This window comes from Pygocentrus nattereri, chromosome 3 (genome assembly GCF_015220715.1).
Source record: "Pygocentrus nattereri isolate fPygNat1 chromosome 3, fPygNat1.pri, whole genome shotgun sequence".
Classification (NCBI taxonomy): Eukaryota; Metazoa; Chordata; class Actinopteri; order Characiformes; family Serrasalmidae; genus Pygocentrus; species Pygocentrus nattereri.
This window is the reverse complement of record NC_051213.1, coordinates 276,903-294,559: the sequence shown is the minus strand read 5'-3', so window position 1 is coordinate 294,559 and position 17,657 is coordinate 276,903. Positions and strand designations below refer to the sequence as shown.

The window sequence follows — 17,657 nt, the reverse complement described above, 5'->3', positions numbered from 1 at the left end:
GTGTGCGTGTGTTTGTGTGTGTATGTGCGTGTGTGTGAGTGAGTGAGTGTGTGTGTGTGAGTGTGTGTGTGTCTGTGTGTGTGTGCGCGTGTGAGTGTGTGTGCGAGTGTGTGTGCGAGTGAGTGTGTGTGTGCGCGTGTGAGTGTGTGCGAGTGTGTGAGTTAGTGTGTGTGTGTCTGTGTGTGCGCGTGAGTGTGTGTGCGAGTGAGTGTGTGTGCGCGTGTGAGTGTGTGTGCGAGTGAGTGTGTGTTTGTGTGTGTGAGTGAGTTAGTGTGTGTGTGTCTGTGTGTGTGTGTGCGCGTGTGAGTGTGTGTGTGAGTGTGTGTGTGTGTGTGTGCGCGTGTGAGTGTGTGTGTGAGTGAGTGTGTGTGTGTGTGTGTGCGCGTGTGAGTGTGTGTGTGTGTGTGTGTGTGTGTGTGTGTGTGTGTGTGTGTGTGTGTGAGATCCAAACATTAAACAGCATTAATTACATTACAGAACCGGTTCAGTCCACAAGTTAACTCAGTCTGCAGGTAAACACACACTTCCACAGGCAGGTAGAGCTCCACGTCCAGTCTGGGTCATCAGGAAAGGCATGCAGAGGATGCTTTAGTCCAGTTCTGTCCAGTTGGTTGTGGTTCTGCCTGGTTCTGTTCAGTTCAGACTGCTCATTCTGGCCAAACTGCTGCTCTTCTTAGTATTGCCTGCACAGTGTTGGCCCAGTATGTGTGTGTATCTACATATTTGTGTGTGTGTGTGTGTGTGTGTGTGTGTGGACACTGCCTATCAAAAGTTTGGGGACATCCAGATTTTTTGTTTTTTAACAAATTGCCATTTTTATTCCATGTGAACTAACTGATGGCCTCTTGACTGACCACTTAGACTTCATCAACATTTTCATGTAACTGGATTTAAAAGTGGGTGTGGCCTATTTTGTGCTTGAAAAACATAAATAATAAGATTTGAACTATTGATGACAGAAGCCTGAATTTATCTGTACAACATCCAGAGGATCCGACCCTTCCTCACCCGAGAGGCCACCCAGGTGCTCGTGCAGTCTCTGGTCATCTCAAGGCTTGACCACTGCAACTCACTCTTGGCTGGTCTTCCCATGCAGACCATCAAGCCTCTGCAGCTCATCCAGAATGCGGCAGCACGGCTCGTCTTCAATCTGCCCAAGTTCAGCCACGTCACCCCACTGCTGCGCTCCCTTCACTGGCTTCCTGTAGCTGCATCAGGTTTAAACCCTAATGCTGGCCTACAAAGCCAGAAATGGACCAGCCCCTACCGACCTGATGGCAATGGTGAAATCTCGAACTGAACCACGAGCCCTTCGAGCTTCGAGTACAGCTCGGCTTGACCCGCCATCCTTCAAGGTGCACGGAAGACCAGCGTGGAGAATGTTCTCTGTACTGGAGCCCAGGTGGTGGAATGAACTCCCACTGGCTGTCTGAACAGCAGAGTCTCTCACTGTCTTCAAACGCAGACTGAAGACTCATCTCTTTACACAGCACTTAAATCAGCATTGAACTATAAGCTGCACGTATTTTATTTATTGTATTGTATCTTATTGTTATTGTATTGCATTGAATGGCTCAGAGTTCTGTGCTCAATTCTGTTTCTTTTTCTCTTGGTGTCTGCAGTGACTGTGTCTCTAGCAGTATCTGAGCTCAGGACCGTCTTTCTCTCTAACCTGTTGGTAACTAGCAAAGATACTTTCTCTAGATTGACAAAGCACTTCTTGTAAGTCGCTCTGGATAAGAGCGTCTGCTAAATGTTGATGGTACTGTTCTTGCTTCAGTGCACATTTGATAAAAAAATGTATGTATCCAAATGTGCAGATTCTCCTGAAGCACACTTTTACACCCATGTTTTGAAGTCTCTATATCTTAATAAATTAAGATATGATAGTTTAAATCCTGCTCGCTGCCTACCGGAAACAAAGACGATTTCTTTTTTATTAAGGCAATCTGAGATGGTCAGCCTGGAATATTAGTTTTGGAATTCTGCTGCTTTGAGGCAAATTTATCCATGTAATACAAAGCTGTTTAGATCTTGTCATCTTTCTTTGCAGCAACTGCAAAACTGAAGGAACAGCTGATAAAAACCCTGCCTTAGTAAAAAAGCAGAAGGCCACACCCATTTCCTGCCCCTCATCAGCACAAACTTCAAGAGCTTCAATATGAGCATCTCAGAGCCGCTTTATGAAAAACTAAAACTGCACAAGGAGTTTAGTACTGCAGCGAGGTGTCCCCAAACTTTTGCTTAGCAGAATACGTGTGTGTGTGTGTGTCAGACAGTAGTAGCTCTGCTGAACTGGAGGGCGAGGGGCGAGTACTGTTTGAATCGGACGCACAGTTTTCCTCGTGTCCAGGGGTTTTGCAGGGTCAGTGGACAGAAGTCGTCCTGAAGCCACTTCTCTCGGCCCTCCATCACCAGCACCAACCCGAAGTGTTCCAGCTGCTCCACCCCGTACACACACACCTCCGCCCCGCACACACACGCCTGTGCAGAATACAGACGTGGCTCGGTCCTGCACACACACTGACTGGTGGCGCTCTGCAGACGTGAACACACTCCGTTTATCTCCTGAACCACCAGCTGAACCATCTCTCTCACAGAGGTGTGTATCGTCACCCGCAGCTGCAAAGACCACACACACACACACACACAGAGAAAACGTTACAGGATGGAAACATCTTCATCACTTAAAGTAGATATGGATGATTCTGTTTCAGCAGTGTCTTTTTCAGTCTTGTGTTTCAGCAGTGTCTGTTTCAGCAGTGACTGTTTCAGTCTTGTGTTTCAGCAGTGACTGTTTCAGCAGTGACTTTCAGTCTTGTGTTTCAGCAGTGTTTGTTTCAGCAGTGACTTTCAGTCTTGTGTTTCAGCAGTGACTGTTTCAGCAGTGTCTGTTTCAGCAGTGTCTGTTTCAGGAGTGACTGTTTCAGTCTTGTGTTTCAGCAGTGACTGTTTCAGCAGTGACTGTTTCAGCAGTGTCTGTTTCAGGAGTGACTGTTTCAGTCTTGTGTTTCAGCAGTGACTGTTTCAGTAGTGTCAGTTTCAGTCTTGTGTTTCAGCAGTGACTGTTTCAGCAGTGTCTGTGTCAGTCTTGTGTTTCAGCAGTGACTGTTTCAGCAGTGTCTGTTTCAGCAGTGTCTGTTTCAGGAGTGACTGTTTCAGTCTTGTGTTTCAGCAGTGACTGTTTCAGCAGTGACTGTTTCAGCAGTGTCTGTTTCAGGAGTGACTGTTTCAGTCATGTGTTTCAGCAGTGACTGTTTAAGCAGTGTCTGTTTCAGCAGTGACTGTTTCAGCAGTGTCTGTTTCAGCAGTGTCTGTTTCAGCAGTGTCTTTTTCAGTCTTGTGTTTCAGCACTGACTGTTTCAGCAGTGTCTGTTTCAGGAGTGACTGTTTCAGCAGTAACTGTTTCAGGAGTGACTGTTTCAGTCTTGTGTTTCAGCAGTGACTGTTTCAGCAGTGTCTGTGTCAGTCTTGTGTTTCAGCAGTGACTGTTTCTGCAGTGTCTGTTTCAGGAATGACTGTTTCAGTCTTGTGTTTCAGCAGTGACTGTTTCAGCAGTGTCTGTTTCAGCAGTGTCTGTTTCAGCAGTGTCTTTTTCAGTCTTGTGTTTCAGCACTGACTGTTTCAGCAGTGTCTGTTTCAGGAGTGACTGTTTCAGCAGTAACTGTTTCAGGAGTGACTGTTTCAGTCTTGTGTTTCAGCAGTGACTGTTTCAGCAGTGTCTGTGTCAGTCTTGTGTTTCAGCAGTGACTGTTTCTGCAGTGTCTGTTTCAGGAATGACTGTTTCAGTCTTGTGTTTCAGCAGTGACTGTTTCAGCAGTGTCTGTTTCAGCAGTGTCTGTTTCAGCAGTGTCTTTTTCAGTCTTGTGTTTCAGCACTGACTGTTTCAGCAGTGTCTGTTTCAGGAGTGACTGTTTCAGCAGTAACTGTTTCAGGAGTGACTGTTTCAGTCTTGTGTTTCAGCAGTGACTGTTTCAGCAGTGTCTGTGTCAGTCTTGTGTTTCAGCAGTGACTGTTTCTGCAGTGTCTGTTTCAGGAATGACTGTTTCAGTCTTGTGTTTCAGCAGTGACTGTTTCAGCAGTGTCTGTTTCAGGAATGACTGTTTCAGTCTTGTGTTTCAGCAGTGTCTGTTTCAGCAGTGTCTGTTTCAGGAATGACTGTTTCAGTCTTGTGTTTCAGCAGTGTCTGTTTCAGGAGTGACTGTTTCAGCAGTAACTGTTTCAGGAGTGACTGTTTCAGTCTTGTGTTTCAGTAGTGTCTGTTTCAGGAATGACTGTTTCAGTCTTGTGTTTCAGCAGTGTCTGTTTCAGCAGTAACTGTTTCAGTCTTGTGTTTCAGCACTGTCTGTTTCAGGAGTGTCTGTTTCAGTCTTGTGTTTCAGTGGTGTCTGTTTCAGCAGTGTCTGTTTCAGCAGTGACTGTTTCAGCAGTGACTGTTTCAGTCTTGTGTTTCAGTGGTGTCTGTTTCAGCAGTGTCTGTTTCAGCAGTGTCTGTTTCAGTAGTGTCTGTGTCAGTCTTGTGTTTCAGTGGTGTCTGTTTCAGCAGTGTCTGTTTCAGTAGTGTCTTTGTCAGTCTTGTGTTTCAGCAGTGACTGTTTCAGCAGTGTCTGTTTCAGGTGTGTCTGTGTCAGTCTTGTGTTTCAGCAGTGACTCAGTAGTGTCTATGTCAGTCTTGTGTTTCAGCAGTGTCTGTTTCAGCAGTATTTGTTTCAACAGTGTCTGTTTCAGTAGTGTCTGTTTTAGGAGTGAATGTTCCATTAGTGTCCGTTTTGGTAGTGTCTGTGTCAGTCATATCTATTTCAGTATCTGTTTCAGTAGTGTCTGTTTCAGCAGTGTATGTTTCAGTAGTGTCTGCTTCAGCGGTGACTGTTTCAGTAATGTCTGTTTCAGGAGTGGATGTTTCAGTAGTGTCTTTTTAAGGGGTGGATGTTTCTGGAGTGATTGTTTCAGGAGTGTCTGTTTCAATAGTGTCTGTTTCAGTAGTGTCTGTTTCAGCAGTGTCTGTTTCAGGAGTGATTGTTTCAGGAGTGTCTGTTTCAGTCGTGTCTGTTTCAGCAGTAGCTGTTTCAGGAGTGATTGTTTCAGGAGTGTCTGTTTCAATAGTGTCTGTTTCCGTAGTGTTTGAATTGTTAGTGTCTTTTTCAGTAGTTACTGTTTCAGCATTGTGTTTCAGTAGTTTCTGTTCCACCAGTGACTGTTTCAGTAGTTTGGGTTTAAGCAGTGTCTGTTTCAGTTGTGTCTCTTTCAGCAGTGTCTATTTCAGCAGTGTCTGTTTCAGGAGTGATTGTTTCAGTAGTGTCTGTTTCAGATGTGTCTGTTTCAGTAGTTTCTGTTCCACCAGTGACTGTTTCAGTAGTTTGTGTTTAAGCAGTGTCTGTTTCAGGAGTGATTGTTTCAGCAGTGTCTGTTTCAGGAGTGATTGTTTCAGTAGTGTCTGTTTCAGGAGTGATTGTTTCAGTAGTGTCTGTTTCAGTAGCTTCTGGTTCAGGAGTGATTGTTTCAGTTGTGTCTGTTTCAGTAGTGTCTGTTTCAGGAGTGATTGTTTCAGTAGTGTCTGTTTCAGCAGTGTCTGTTTCAGGAGTGATTGTTTCAGGAGTGATTGTTTCTGTTTCAGCAGTGTATGTTTCAGTAGTGTCTGCTTCAGCGGTGACTGTTTCAGTAATGTCTGTTTCAGGAGTGGATGTTTCAGTAGTGTCTTTTTAAGGGGTGGATGTTTCTGGAGTGATTGTTTCAGGAGTGTCTGTTTCAATAGTGTCTGTTTCAGGAGTGATTGTTTCAGGAGTGTCTGTTTCAACAGTGTCTGTTTCAGTAGTGTCTGTTTCAGCAGTGTCTGTTCCAGGAGTGATTGTTTCAGGAGTGTCTGTTTCAGTCGTGTCTGTTTCAGCAGTGTGTGTTTCAGGAGTGATTGTTTCAGGAGTGTCTGTTTCAATAGTGTCTGTTTCCGTAGTGTTTGAATTATTAGTGTCTTTTTCAGTAGTTACTGTTTCAGCATTGTGTTTCAGTAGTTTCTGTTCCACCAGTGACTGTTTCAGTAGTTTGGGTTTTAGCAGTGTCTGTTTCAGTTGTGTCTATTTCAGCAGTGTCTATTTCAGCAGTGTCTGTTTCAGGAGTGATTGTTTCAGTAGTGTCTGTTTCAGATGTGTCTGTTTCAGTAGTTTCTGTTCCACCAGTGACTGTTTCAGTATTTTGTGTTTAAGCAGTGTCTGTTTCAGGAGTGATTGTTTCAGTAGTGTCTGTTTCAGGAGTGTCTGTTTCAGGAGTGTCTGTTTCAGGAGTGATTGTTTCAGCAGTGTCTGTTTCAGGAGTGATTGTTTCAGTAGTGTCTGTTTCAGGAGTGATTGTTTCAGTAGTGTCTGTTTCAGTAGCTTCTGTTTCAGGAGTGATTGTTTCAGTAGTGTCTGTTTCAGCAGTGTCTGTTTCAGGAGTGATTGTTTCAGGAGTGATTGTTTCAGGAGCGATTGTTTCAGCAGTGTTTGTTTCAGTAGTTTCAGTAGTTTGTGTTTAAGCAGTGTCTGTATCAGGAGTGATTGTTTCAGTAGTGTCTGTTTCAGTAGTGTCTGTTTCAGGAGTGATTGTTTCAGTAGTGTCTGTTTCAGTAGTTTCTGTTTCAGGAGTGATTGTTTCAGTTGGATCTGTTTCAGTAGTGTCTGTTTCAGGAGTGATTGTTTCAGTATTCTCTGTTTCAGCAGTGTCTGTTTCAGGCGTGATTGTTTCAGGAGTGATTGTTTCAGCAGTGACTGTTTCAGGCGTGATTGTTTCAGGAGTGAATGTTTCAGTAGTGTCTGTTTCAGGAGTGATTGTTTCAGGAGTGTCTGTTTCAATAGTGTCTGATTTGGTATTGTCTTTTTCAGTAGTTACTGTTTCAGCAGTGTGTTTCAATAGTTTCTGTTCCACCAGTGACTGTTTCAGTAGTTTGGGTTTAAGCAGTGTCTGTTTCAGTAATTTCTGTTTCAGTCGTGTCTATTTCAGCAGTGTCTGTTTCAGGAGCGATTGTTTCAGTAGTGTCTGTTTCCGTTGTGTCTGTTTCAGGAGTGATTGTTTCAGCAGTGTCTGTTTTAGGAGTGATTGTTTCCGTAGTGTCTGTTTCAGCAGTGTCTGTTTCAGGAGTGATTGTTTCAGGAGTGATTGTTTCAGCAGTGTCTGTTTCAGGAGTGTTTGTTTCAGGAGTGATTGTTTCAGTAGTGTCTGTTTCAGGAGTGATTGTTTCAGTAGTGTCTGTTTCAGGAGTGATTGTTTCAGCAGTGTCTGTTTCAGTACTTTCTGTTTCAGGAGTGATTGATTCAGTTGTGTCTGTTTCAGTAGTGTCTGTTTCAGGAGTGATTGTTTCAGTAGTGTCTGTTTCAGCAGTGTCTGTTTCAGGAGTGATTGTTTCAGGGGTGATTGTTTCAGGAGGGATTGTTTCAGCAGTGTCTGTTTCAGGAGTGATTGTTCCAGCAGTGTCTGTTTCAGCAGTGACTGTTTCAGCAGTGACTGTTTCAGTATTGTGTTTCAGTGGTGTCTGTTTCAGCAGTGTCTGTTTCAGTACTTTCTGTTTCAGGAGTGATTGATTCAGTTGTGTCTGTTTCAGGAGTGATTGTTTCAGTAGTGTCTGTTTCAGTAGTTTCTGTTTCAGGAGTGATTGTTTCAGTAGTGTCTGTTTCAGGAGTGATTGTTTCAGCAGTGTCTGTTTCAGGAGTGATTGTTTCAACAGTGTCTGTTTCAGTCTTGTGTTTCAGTGGTGTCTGTTCCAGCAGTGTCTGTTTCAGCAGTGACTGTTTCAGTATTGTGTTTCAGTGGTGTCTGTTTCAGCAGTGTCTGTTTCAGTAGTGTCTGTGTCTGTCTTGTGTTTCAGTGGTGTCTGTTTCAGCAGTGTCTGTTTCAGTAGTGTCTGTGTCAGTCTTGTGTTTCAGCAGTGACTGTTTCAGCAGTGTCTGTTTCAGTTGTGTCTGTGTCAGTCTTGTGTTTCAGCAGTGACTCAGTAGTGTCTGTGTCAGTCTTGTGTTTCAGCAGTGTCTGTTTCAGCAGTATTTGTTTCAGCAGTGTCTGTTTAGTAGTGTCTGTTTTAGGAGTGAATGTTCCAGTAGTGTCTGTTTTGTTAGTGTCTGTGTCAGTCACGTCTATTTCAGTATCTGTTTCAGTAGTGTCTGTTTCAGCAGTGTCTGTTTCAGCAGCGTCTGTTTCAGGAGTGATTGTTTCAGTAGTGTCTGTTTCATGAGTGAGTGTTTCAGTAGTGTCTGTGTCAGTCTTGTGTTTCAGTAGTGACTGTTTCAGCAGTGTCTGTTTCAGTAGTGTCTGTTTTAGGAGTGAATGTTCCAGTAGTGTCTGTTTTGGTAATGTCTGTGTCATTCATGTCTATTTCAGTATCTATTTCAGTAGTATCTGTTTCAGTAGTGTTTGCTTCAAGAGTGATTGTTTCAGCAGTGTCTGTTTCATGAGTGATTGTTTCAGTTGTGTCTGTGTCAGTCTTGTGTTTCAGCAGTAACTGTTTCAGCAGTGTCTGTTTTAGGAGTGAGTGTTCCAGTAGTGTCTGTTTTGGTAGTGTCTGTTTCAGCAGTGTCTGTTTCAGCAGTGACTGTTTCAGCAGTGACTGTTTCAGCAGTGTCTGTTTCAGGAGTGATTGTTTCAGTATTGTCTGTTTCAGCAGTGTATGTTTAAGTAGTGTCTGTTTCAGGAGTGATTGTTTCAGTATTGTCTGTTTCAGCAGTGTCTGTTTCAGTAGTGTCTGCTTCAGCGGTGACTGTTTCAAGAGTGATTGTTTCAGTAGTGTCTGTTTCAGAAGTGTCTGTTTCAGGAGTGATTGTTTCAGTAGTGTCTGTTTCAGTAGTGTCTGTGTCTTGTGTTTCAGTAGTGTCTGTTTCAGTAGTGTCTGTTTCAGCAGCGTCTGTTTCAGGAGTGGATGTTTCAGCAGTGTCTTTTTAAGGGGTGGATGTTTCAGGAGTGTCTGTTTCAATAGTGTCTGTTTCAGGAGTGATTGTTTCAGTAGTGTCTGTTTCCGTTGTGTCTGTTTCAGGAGTGATTGTTTCATCAGTGTCTGTTTTAGGAGTGATTATTTCAGTAGTGTCTGTTTCAGCAGTGTCTGTTTCAGGAGTGATTGTTTCAGGAGTGATTGTTTCAGCAGTGTCTGTTTCAGGAGTGATTGTTTCAGTAGTGTCTGTTTCAGGAGTGGTTGTTTCAGTAGTGTCTGTTTCAGGAGTGATGGTTTCAGCAGTGTCTGTTTCAGTACTTTCTGTTTCAGGAGTGATTGTTTCAGTTGTGTCTGTTTCAGTAGTGTCTGTTTCAGGAGTGATTGTTTCAGTAGTGTCTGTTTCAGCAGTGTCTGTTTCAGGAGTGATTGTTTCAGGGGTGATTGTTTCAGGAGGGATTATTTCAGCAGTGTCTGTTTCAGGAGTGATTGTTTCAGTAGTGTCTGTTTCAGTAGTTTCTGTTTCAGGAGTGATTGTTTCAGTTGTGTCTGTTTCAGGAGTGATTGTTTCAGTAGTGTCTGTTTCAGGAGTGATTGTTTCAGTAGTGTCTGTTTCAGGAGTGATTGTTTCAGGGGTGATTGTTTCAAGAGGGATTGTTTCAGCAGTGTCTGTTTCAGGAGTGATTGTTTCAGTAGTGTCTGTTTCAGTAGTTTCTGTTTCAGGAGTGATTGTTTCAGTAGTGTCTGTTTCAGGAGTGATTGTTTCAGCAGTGTCTGTTTCAGTCTTGTGTTTCAGTGGTGTCCGTTCCAGCAGTGTCTGTTTCAGCAGTGACTGTTTCAGTATTGTGTTTCAGTGGTGTCTGTTTCAGCAGTGTCTGTTTCAGTAGTGTCTGTGTCTGTCTTGTGTTTCAGTGGTGTCTGTTTCAGCAGTGTCTGTTTCAGTAGTGTCTGTGTCAGTCTTGTGTTTCAGCAGTGACTGTTTCAGCAGTATCTGTTTCAGTTGTGTCTGTGTCAGTCTTGTGTTTCAGCAGTGACTCAGTAGTGTCTGTGTCAGTCTTGTGTTTCAGCAGTGTCTGTTTCAGCAGTATTTGTTTCAGCAGTGTCTGTTTAGTAGTGTCTGTTTTAGGAGTGAATGTTCCAGTAGTGTCTGTTTTGGTAGTGTCTGTGTCAGTCATGTTTATTTCAGTATCTGTTTCAGTAGTGTCTGTTTCAGCAGTGTCTGTTTCAGCAGCGTCTGTTTCAGGAGTGATTGTTTCAGTAGTGTCTGTTTCATGAGTGAGTGTTTCAGTAGTGTCTGTGTCAGTCTTGTGTTTCAGTAGTGACTGTTTCAGCAGTGTCTGTTTCAGTAGTGTCTGTTTTAGGAGTGAATGTTCCAGTAGTGTCTGTTTTGGTAATGTCTGTGTCAGTCATGTCTATTTCAGTATCTGTTTCAGTAGTATCTGTTTCAGTAGTGTCTGCTTCAAGAGTGATTGTTTCAGCAGTGTCTGTTTCATGAGTGATTGTTTCAGTTGTGTCTGTTTCAGTAGTTTCTGTTTCAGGAGTGATTGTTTCAGTAGTGTCTGTTTCAGGAGTGATTGTTTCAGCAGTGTCTGTTTCAGTCTTGTGTTTCAGTGGTGTCCGTTCCAGCAGTGTCTGTTTCAGCAGTGACTGTTTCAGTATTGTGTTTCAGTGGTGTCTGTTTCAGCAGTGTCTGTTTCAGTAGTGTCTGTGTCTGTCTTGTGTTTCAGTGGTGTCTGTTTCAGCAGTGTCTGTTTCAGTAGTGTCTGTGTCAGTCTTGTGTTTCAGCAGTGACTGTTTCAGCAGTATCTGTTTCAGTTGTGTCTGTGTCAGTCTTGTGTTTCAGCAGTGACTCAGTAGTGTCTGTGTCAGTCTTGTGTTTCAGCAGTGTCTGTTTCAGCAGTATTTGTTTCAGCAGTGTCTGTTTAGTAGTGTCTGTTTTAGGAGTGAATGTTCCAGTAGTGTCTGTTTTGGTAGTGTCTGTGTCAGTCATGTTTATTTCAGTATCTGTTTCAGTAGTGTCTGTTTCAGCAGTGTCTGTTTCAGCAGCGTCTGTTTCAGGAGTGATTGTTTCAGTAGTGTCTGTTTCATGAGTGAGTGTTTCAGTAGTGTCTGTGTCAGTCTTGTGTTTCAGTAGTGACTGTTTCAGCAGTGTCTGTTTCAGTAGTGTCTGTTTTAGGAGTGAATGTTCCAGTAGTGTCTGTTTTGGTAATGTCTGTGTCAGTCATGTCTATTTCAGTATCTGTTTCAGTAGTATCTGTTTCAGTAGTGTCTGCTTCAAGAGTGATTGTTTCAGCAGTGTCTGTTTCATGAGTGATTGTTTCAGTTGTGTCTTTGTCAGTCTTGTGTTTCAGCAGTGTCTGTTTTAGGAGTGATTGTTCCAGTAGTGTCTGTTTTGGTAGTGTCTGTTTCAGCAGTGTCTGTTTCAGCAGTGACTGTTTCAGCAGTGTCTGTTTCAGGAGTGATTGTTTCAGCAGTGTCTGTTTAAGTAGTGTCTGTTTCAGGAGTGATTGTTTCAGTAGTGTCTGTTTCAGCAGTGTCTGTTTCTGTAGTGTCTGCTTCAGCGGTGACTGTTTCAAGAGTGATTGTTTCAGTAGTGTCTGTTTCAGAAGTGTCTGTTTCAGGAGTGATTGTTTCAGTAGTGTCTGTTTCAGTAGTGTCTGTGTCTTGTGTTTCAGTAGTGTCTGTTTCAGCAGTGTCTGTTTCAGCAGTGTCTGTTTCAGCAGCGTCTCTTTCAGGAGTGGATGTTTCAGCAGTGTCTTTTTAAGTGGTGGATGTTTCTGGAGTGATTGTTTCAGGAGTGTCTGTTTCAATAGTGTCTGTTTCAGTAGTGTCTGTTTCAGGAGTGATTGTTTCAGGAGTGTCTGTTTCAATAGTGTCTGTTTCAGAAGTGTCTGTTTCAGCAGTGTCTGTTTCAGGAGTGATATTTTCAGGAGTGTCTATTTCAGTCGTGTCTGTTTCAGCAGTGTCTGTTTCAGGAGTGATTGTTTTAGGAGTGTCTGTTTCAATAGTGTCTGTTTCCGTAGTGTTTGAATTGTTAGTGTCTTTTTCAGTAGTTACTATTTCAGCATTGTGTTTCAGTAGTTTCTGTTCCACCAGTGACTGTTTCAGTAGTTTGGGTTTAAGCAGTATCTGTTTCAGTAGTGTCTGTTTCAGCAGTGTCTGTTTCAGGAGTGATTGTTTCAGTAGTGTCCGTTTCAGATGTGTCTGTTTCAGTAGTTTCTGTTCCACCAGTGACTGTTTCAGTAGTTTGTGTTTAAGCAGTGTCTGTTTCAGGAGTGATTGTTTCAGCAGTGTCTGTTTCAGGAGTGATTGTTTCAGTAGTGTCTGTTTCAGGAGTGTTTGTTTCAGTAGTGTCTGTTTCAGTAGTTTCTGTTTCAGGAGTGTTTGTTTCAGTTGTGTCTGTTTCAGTATTGTCTGTTTCAGGAGTGATTGTTTCAGTAGTGTCTGTTTCAAGAGTGATTGTTTCAGTAGTGTCTGTTTCAGCAGTGTCTGTTTCAGTCGTGTGTTTCAGCAGTGTCTGTTTCAGCAGCGACTGTTTCAGCAGTGACTGTTTCAGTCTTGTGTTTCAGTGGTGTCTGTTTCAGCAGTGACTGTTTTAGCAGTGACTGTTTCAGTCTTGTGTTTCAGTTGTGTCTGTTTTAGCAGTGTCTGTTTCAGTAGTGTCTGTGTCAGTCATGTGTTTCAGTGGTGTCTGTTTCAGCAGTGTCTGTTTCAGTAGTGTCTTTGTCAGTCTTGTGTTTCAGCAGTGACTGTTTCAGGTGTGTCTCTGTCAGTCTTGTGTTTCAGCAGTGACTCAGTAGTGTCTACGTCAGTCTTGTGTTTCAGCAGTGTCTGTTTCAGCAGTATTTGTTTCAACAGTGTCTGTTTCAGTAGTGTCTGTTTTAGGAGTGAATGTTCCAGTAGTGTCCGTTTTGGTAGTGTCTGTGTCAGTCATGTCTATTTCAGTATCTGTTTCAGTAGTGTCTGTTTCAGCAATGTATGTTTCAGGAGTGATTGTTTCAGTACTGATTGTTTCAGTAGTGTTTGTTTCACCAGTGTCTGTTTCAGTAGTGTCTACTTCAGCGGTGACTGTTTCAGTAATGTCTGTTTCAGCTGTGTCTGTTTCAGGAGTGATTGTTTCAGTAGTGTCTGTTTCAGGAGTGAGTGTTTCAGTAGTGTATGTGTCAGTCTTGTGTTTCAGTAGTGACTGTTTCAGCAGTGTCTGTTTCAGTAGTGTCTGTTTTAGGAGTGAATGTTCCAGTAGTGTCTGTTTTGGTAGTGTCTGTGTCATTCATGTCTATTTCAGTATCTGTTTCAGTAGTGTCTGCTTCAAGAGTGATTGTTTCAGCAGTGTCTGTTTCAGCAGTGTCTGTTTCATGAGTGATTGTTTCAGTTGTGTCTGTGTCAGTCTTGTGTTTCAGCAGTGTCTGTTTCAGCAGTGTCTGTTTTAGGAGTGATTGTTCCAGTAGTGTCTGTTTTGGTAGTGTCTGTGTCAGTCATGTCTATTTCAGTGTCTGTTTCAGCAGTGTCTGTTTCAGGAGTGATTGTTTCAGTAGTGTCTGTTTCAGCAGTGTCTGTTTCAGTAGTGTCTGTTTCAGGAGTGATTGTTTCAGTAGTGTCTGTTTCAACAGTGTCTGTTTCAGTAGTGTCTGCTTCAGGAGTGACTGTTTCAGGAGTGATTGTTTCAGTAGTGTCTGTTTCAGAAGTGTCTGTTTCAGGAGTGATTGTGTCAGTAGTGTCTGTTTTAGTAGTGTCTGTGTCAGTCTTGTGTTTCAGTAGTGTCTGTTTCAGCAGTGTCTGTTTCAGCTGTGTCTGTTTCAGGAGTGATTGTTTCAGTAGTGTCTGTTTCAGGAGTGAGTGTTTCAGTAGTGTATGTGTCAGTCTTGTGTTTCAGTAGTGACTGTTTCAGCAGTGTCTGTTTCAGTAGTGTCTGTTTTAGGAGTGAATGTTCCAGTAGTGTCTGTTTTGGTAGTGTCTGTGTCATTCATGTCTATTTCAGTATCTGTTTCAGTAGTGTCTGCTTCAAGAGTGATTGTTTCAGCAGTGTCTGTTTCAGCAGTGTCTGTTTCATGAGTGATTGTTTCAGTTGTGTCTGTGTCAGTCTTGTGTTTCAGCAGTGTCTGTTTCAGCAGTGTCTGGTTTAGGAGTGATTGTTCCAGTAGTGTCTGTTTTGGTAGTGTCTGTGTCAGTCATGTCTATTTCAGTGTCTGTTTCAGCAGTGTCTGTTTCAGGAGTGATTGTTTCAGTAGTGTCTGTTTCAGCAGTGTCTGTTTCAGTAGTGTCTGTTTCAGGAGTGATTGTTTCAGTAGTGTCTGTTTCAACAGTGTCTGTTTCAGTAGTGTCTGCTTCAGGAGTGACTGTTTCAGGAGTGATTGTTTCAGTAGTGTCTGTTTCAGAAGTGTCTGTTTCAGGAGTGATTGTGTCAGTAGTGTCTGTATTAGTAGTGTCTGTGTCAGTCTTGTGTTTCAGTAGTGTCTGTTTCAGCAGTGCCTGTTTCAGCAGTGTCTGTTTCAGCAGCGTCTGTTTCAGGAGTGGATGTTTCAGCAGTGTATTTTTAAGGGGTGGATGTTTCTGGAGTGATTGTTTCAGGAGTGTCTGTTTCAATAGTGTCTGTTTCCCTAGTGTTTGATTTGGTAGTGTCTTTTTCAGTAGTTACTGTTTCAACATTGTGTTTCAGTAGTTTCTGTTCCACCAGTGACTGTTTCAGTAGTTTGGGTTTAAGCAATGTCTGTTTCAGTAGTGTCTGTTTCAGTAGTGTCTATTTCAGGAGTGCTTGTTTCAGTACTGTCTGTTTCAGTTGTGTCTGTTTCAGTAGTTCCTGTTCCACCAGTGACTGTTTCAGTAGTTTGTGTTTCAGCAGTGTCTGTTTCAGGAGTGATTGTTTCAGCAGTGTCTGTTTCAGGAGTGATTGTTTCAGGAGTGATTGTTTCAGGAGTGATTGTTTCAGTAGTGTCTGTTTCAGTAGTGTCTGTTTCAGGAGTGATTGTTTCAGTTGTATCTGTTTCTGTAGTGTCTGTTTCAGGAGTGATTGTTTCAGTAGTGTCTGTTTCAGCAGTGTCTGTTTCTGGAGTGATTGTTTCAGGAGTGATTGTTTCAGGAGTGACTGTTTCAGGAGTGATTGTTTCAGGAGTGATTGTTTCAGTAGTGTCTGTTTCAGGAGTGATTGTTTCAGTAGTGTCTGTTTCAGGAGTGATTGTTTCAGGAGTGTCTGTTTCAATAGTGTCTGTTTCCGTAGTGTTTGATTTGGTATTGTCTTTTTCAGTAGTTACTGTTTCAGCATTGTGTTTCAGTAGTTTCTGTTCCACCAGTGACTGTTTCAGTAGTTTGCGTTTAAGCAGTGTCTGTTTCAGTAGTGTCTGTTTCAGTAGTGTCTATTTCAGCAGTGTCTGTTTCAGGAGTGATTGTTTCAGTAGTGTCTGTTTCAGTTGTGTCTGTTTCAGGAGCGACTGTTTCAGGAGTGATTGTTTCAGCAGTGTCTGTTTTAGGAGTGATTGTTTCAGTAGTGTCTGTTTCAGCAGTGTCTGTTTCAGGAGTGATTGTTTCAGGAGTGATTGTTTCAGCAGTGTCTGTTTCAGGAGTGATTGTTTCAGGAGTGATTGTTTCAGTAGTGTCTGTTTCAGGAGTGATTGTTTCAGTAGTGACTGTTTCAGGAGTGATTGTTTCAGCAGTGTCTGTTTCAGGAGTGATTGTTTCAGGGGTGATTGTTTCAGGAGTGATTGTTTCAGCAGTGTCTGTTTCAGGAGTGATTGTTTCAGGAGTGATTGTTTCAGTAGTGTCTGTTTCAGGAGTGATTGTTTCAGTAGTGTCTGTTTCAGTAGTTTCTGTTTCAGGAGTGATTGTTTCAGTTGTGTCTGTTTCAGGAGTGATTGTTTCAGTAGTGTCTGTTTCAGGAGTGATTGTTTCAGCAGTGTCTGTTTCAGCAGTGACTGTTTCAGCAGTGACTGTTTCAGTATTGTGTTTCAGTGGTGTCTGTTTCAGCAGTGTCTGTTTCAGTAGTGTCTGTGTCTGTCTTGTGTTTCAGTGGTGTCTGTTTCAGCAGTGTCTGTTTCAGTAGTGTCTGTGTCAGTCTTGTGTTTCAGCAGTGACTGTTTCAGCAGTGTCTGTTTCAGTTGTGTCTGTGTCAGTCTTGTGTTTCAGCAGTGACTCAGTAGTGTCTGTGTCAGTCTTGTGTTTCAGCAGTGTCTGTTTCAGCAGTATTTGTTTCAGCAGTGTCTGTTTAGTAGTGTCTGTTTTAGGAGTGAATGTTCCAGTAGTGTCTATTTTGGTAGTGTCTGTGTCAGTCATGTCTATTTCAGTATCTGTTTCAGTAGTGTCTGTTTCAGCAGTGTCTGTTTCACCAGTGTTTGTTTCAGAAGCGTCTGTTTCAGGAGTGGATGTTTCAGCAGTGTCTTTTTAAGGGGTGGATGTTTCAGGAGTGATTGTTTCAGGAGTGAATGTTTCAGGAGTGAATGTTTCAGCAGTGTCTGTTTCAGGAGTGATTGTTTCAGGAGTGATTGTTTCAGGAGTGAATGTTTCAGCAGTGTCTGTTTCAGGAGTGATTGTTTCAGGAGTGATTGTTTCAGTAGTGTCTGTTTCAGGAGTGATTGTTTCAGTAGTGTCTGTTTCAGGAGTGATTGTTTCAGGAGTGTCTGTTTCAATAGTGTCTGTTTCCGTAGTGTTTGATTTGGTAGTGTCTTTTTCAGTAGTTACTGTTTCAGCATTGTGTTTCAGTAGTTTCTGTTCCACCAGTGACTGTTTCAGTAGTTTGGGTTTAAGCAGTGTCTGTTTCAGTAGTGTCTGTTTCAGTAGTGTCTATTTCAGCAGTGTCTGTTTCAGGAGTGATTGTTTCAGCAGTGTCTGTTTCAGTTGTGTCTGTTTCAGTAGTTTCTGTTCCACCAGTGTCTGTTTCAGGAGTGATTGTTTCAGTAGTGTCTGTTTCAGCAGTGTCTGTTTCAGGAGTGATTGTTTCAGGAGTGATTGTTTCAGCAGTGTCTGTTTCAGGAGTGATTGTTTCAGGATGGACTGTTTCAGTAATGTCTGTTTCAGGAGTGATTGTATCAGTAGTGTCTGTTTCAGTAGTTTCTGTTTCAGGAGTGATTGTTTCAGCAGTGTCTGTTTCAGGAGTGATTGTTTCAGTAGTGTCTGTTTCAGGAGTGATTGTTTCAGTTGTGTCTTTTTCAGTAGTGTCTGTTTCAGGAGTGATTGTTTCAGCAGTGTCTGTTTCAGCAGTGATTGTTTCAGTAGTGTCTGTTTTAGGAGTGATTGTTTCAGGAGTGATTGTTTCAGTAGTGTCTGTTTCAGTAGTGTCTGTTTCAGCAGTGTCTGTTTCAGGAGTTATTGTTTCAGCAGTGTCTGTTTCAGCAGTGTTTGTTTCAGGAGTGATTGTTTCAGGAGTGATTTTTTCAGGAGTGATTGTTTCAGCAGTGTCTGTTTCAGGAGTGATTGTTTCAGTAGTGTCCTTTTCAGCAGTTTCTGTTTCAGGAGTGATTGTTTCATTTGTGTCTGTTTCAGTAGTGTCTGTTTCAGGAGTGTTTGTTTCAGTAGTGTCTGTTTCCGGAGTGATTGTTTCAGTAGTGTCTGTTTCAGGAGTGATTGTTTCAGTAGTGTCTGTTTCAGGAGTGATTGTTTCAGTAGTGTCTGTTTCAGGAGTGATTGTTTCAGTTGTGTCTGTTTCTGTAACAATTTTATCTCATTCTGAGTTCAGAAACACAGCAGTTCATGATCAGCAAACACAGCTTTGAACAGCTGTTCACATAGAAAATCATCATATTTTACATTTAAACACTAAAAAGTGCTGAACTGCAGAAAATATGGCGAT

General features: G+C 42.4%; 1 protein-coding gene across 1 annotated transcript in view; it reads right to left on the bottom strand.

Moving 5' to 3' along the window:
• Window positions 1–1,640: 1,640 nt before the first annotated feature.
• The window catches only part of LOC108415082 (ankyrin repeat and fibronectin type-III domain-containing protein 1), an 83,847-nt gene continuing 67,830 nt past the window's right edge, over window positions 1,641–17,657 (bottom strand). The window contains exon 19 of the mRNA XM_037537291.1: window positions 1,641–2,622. Coding sequence (XP_037393188.1) covers window positions 2,272–2,622 — 351 coding nt within the window. The 3' untranslated portion in view covers window positions 1,641–2,271. The remainder of the gene's footprint in view (window positions 2,623–17,657) is intronic.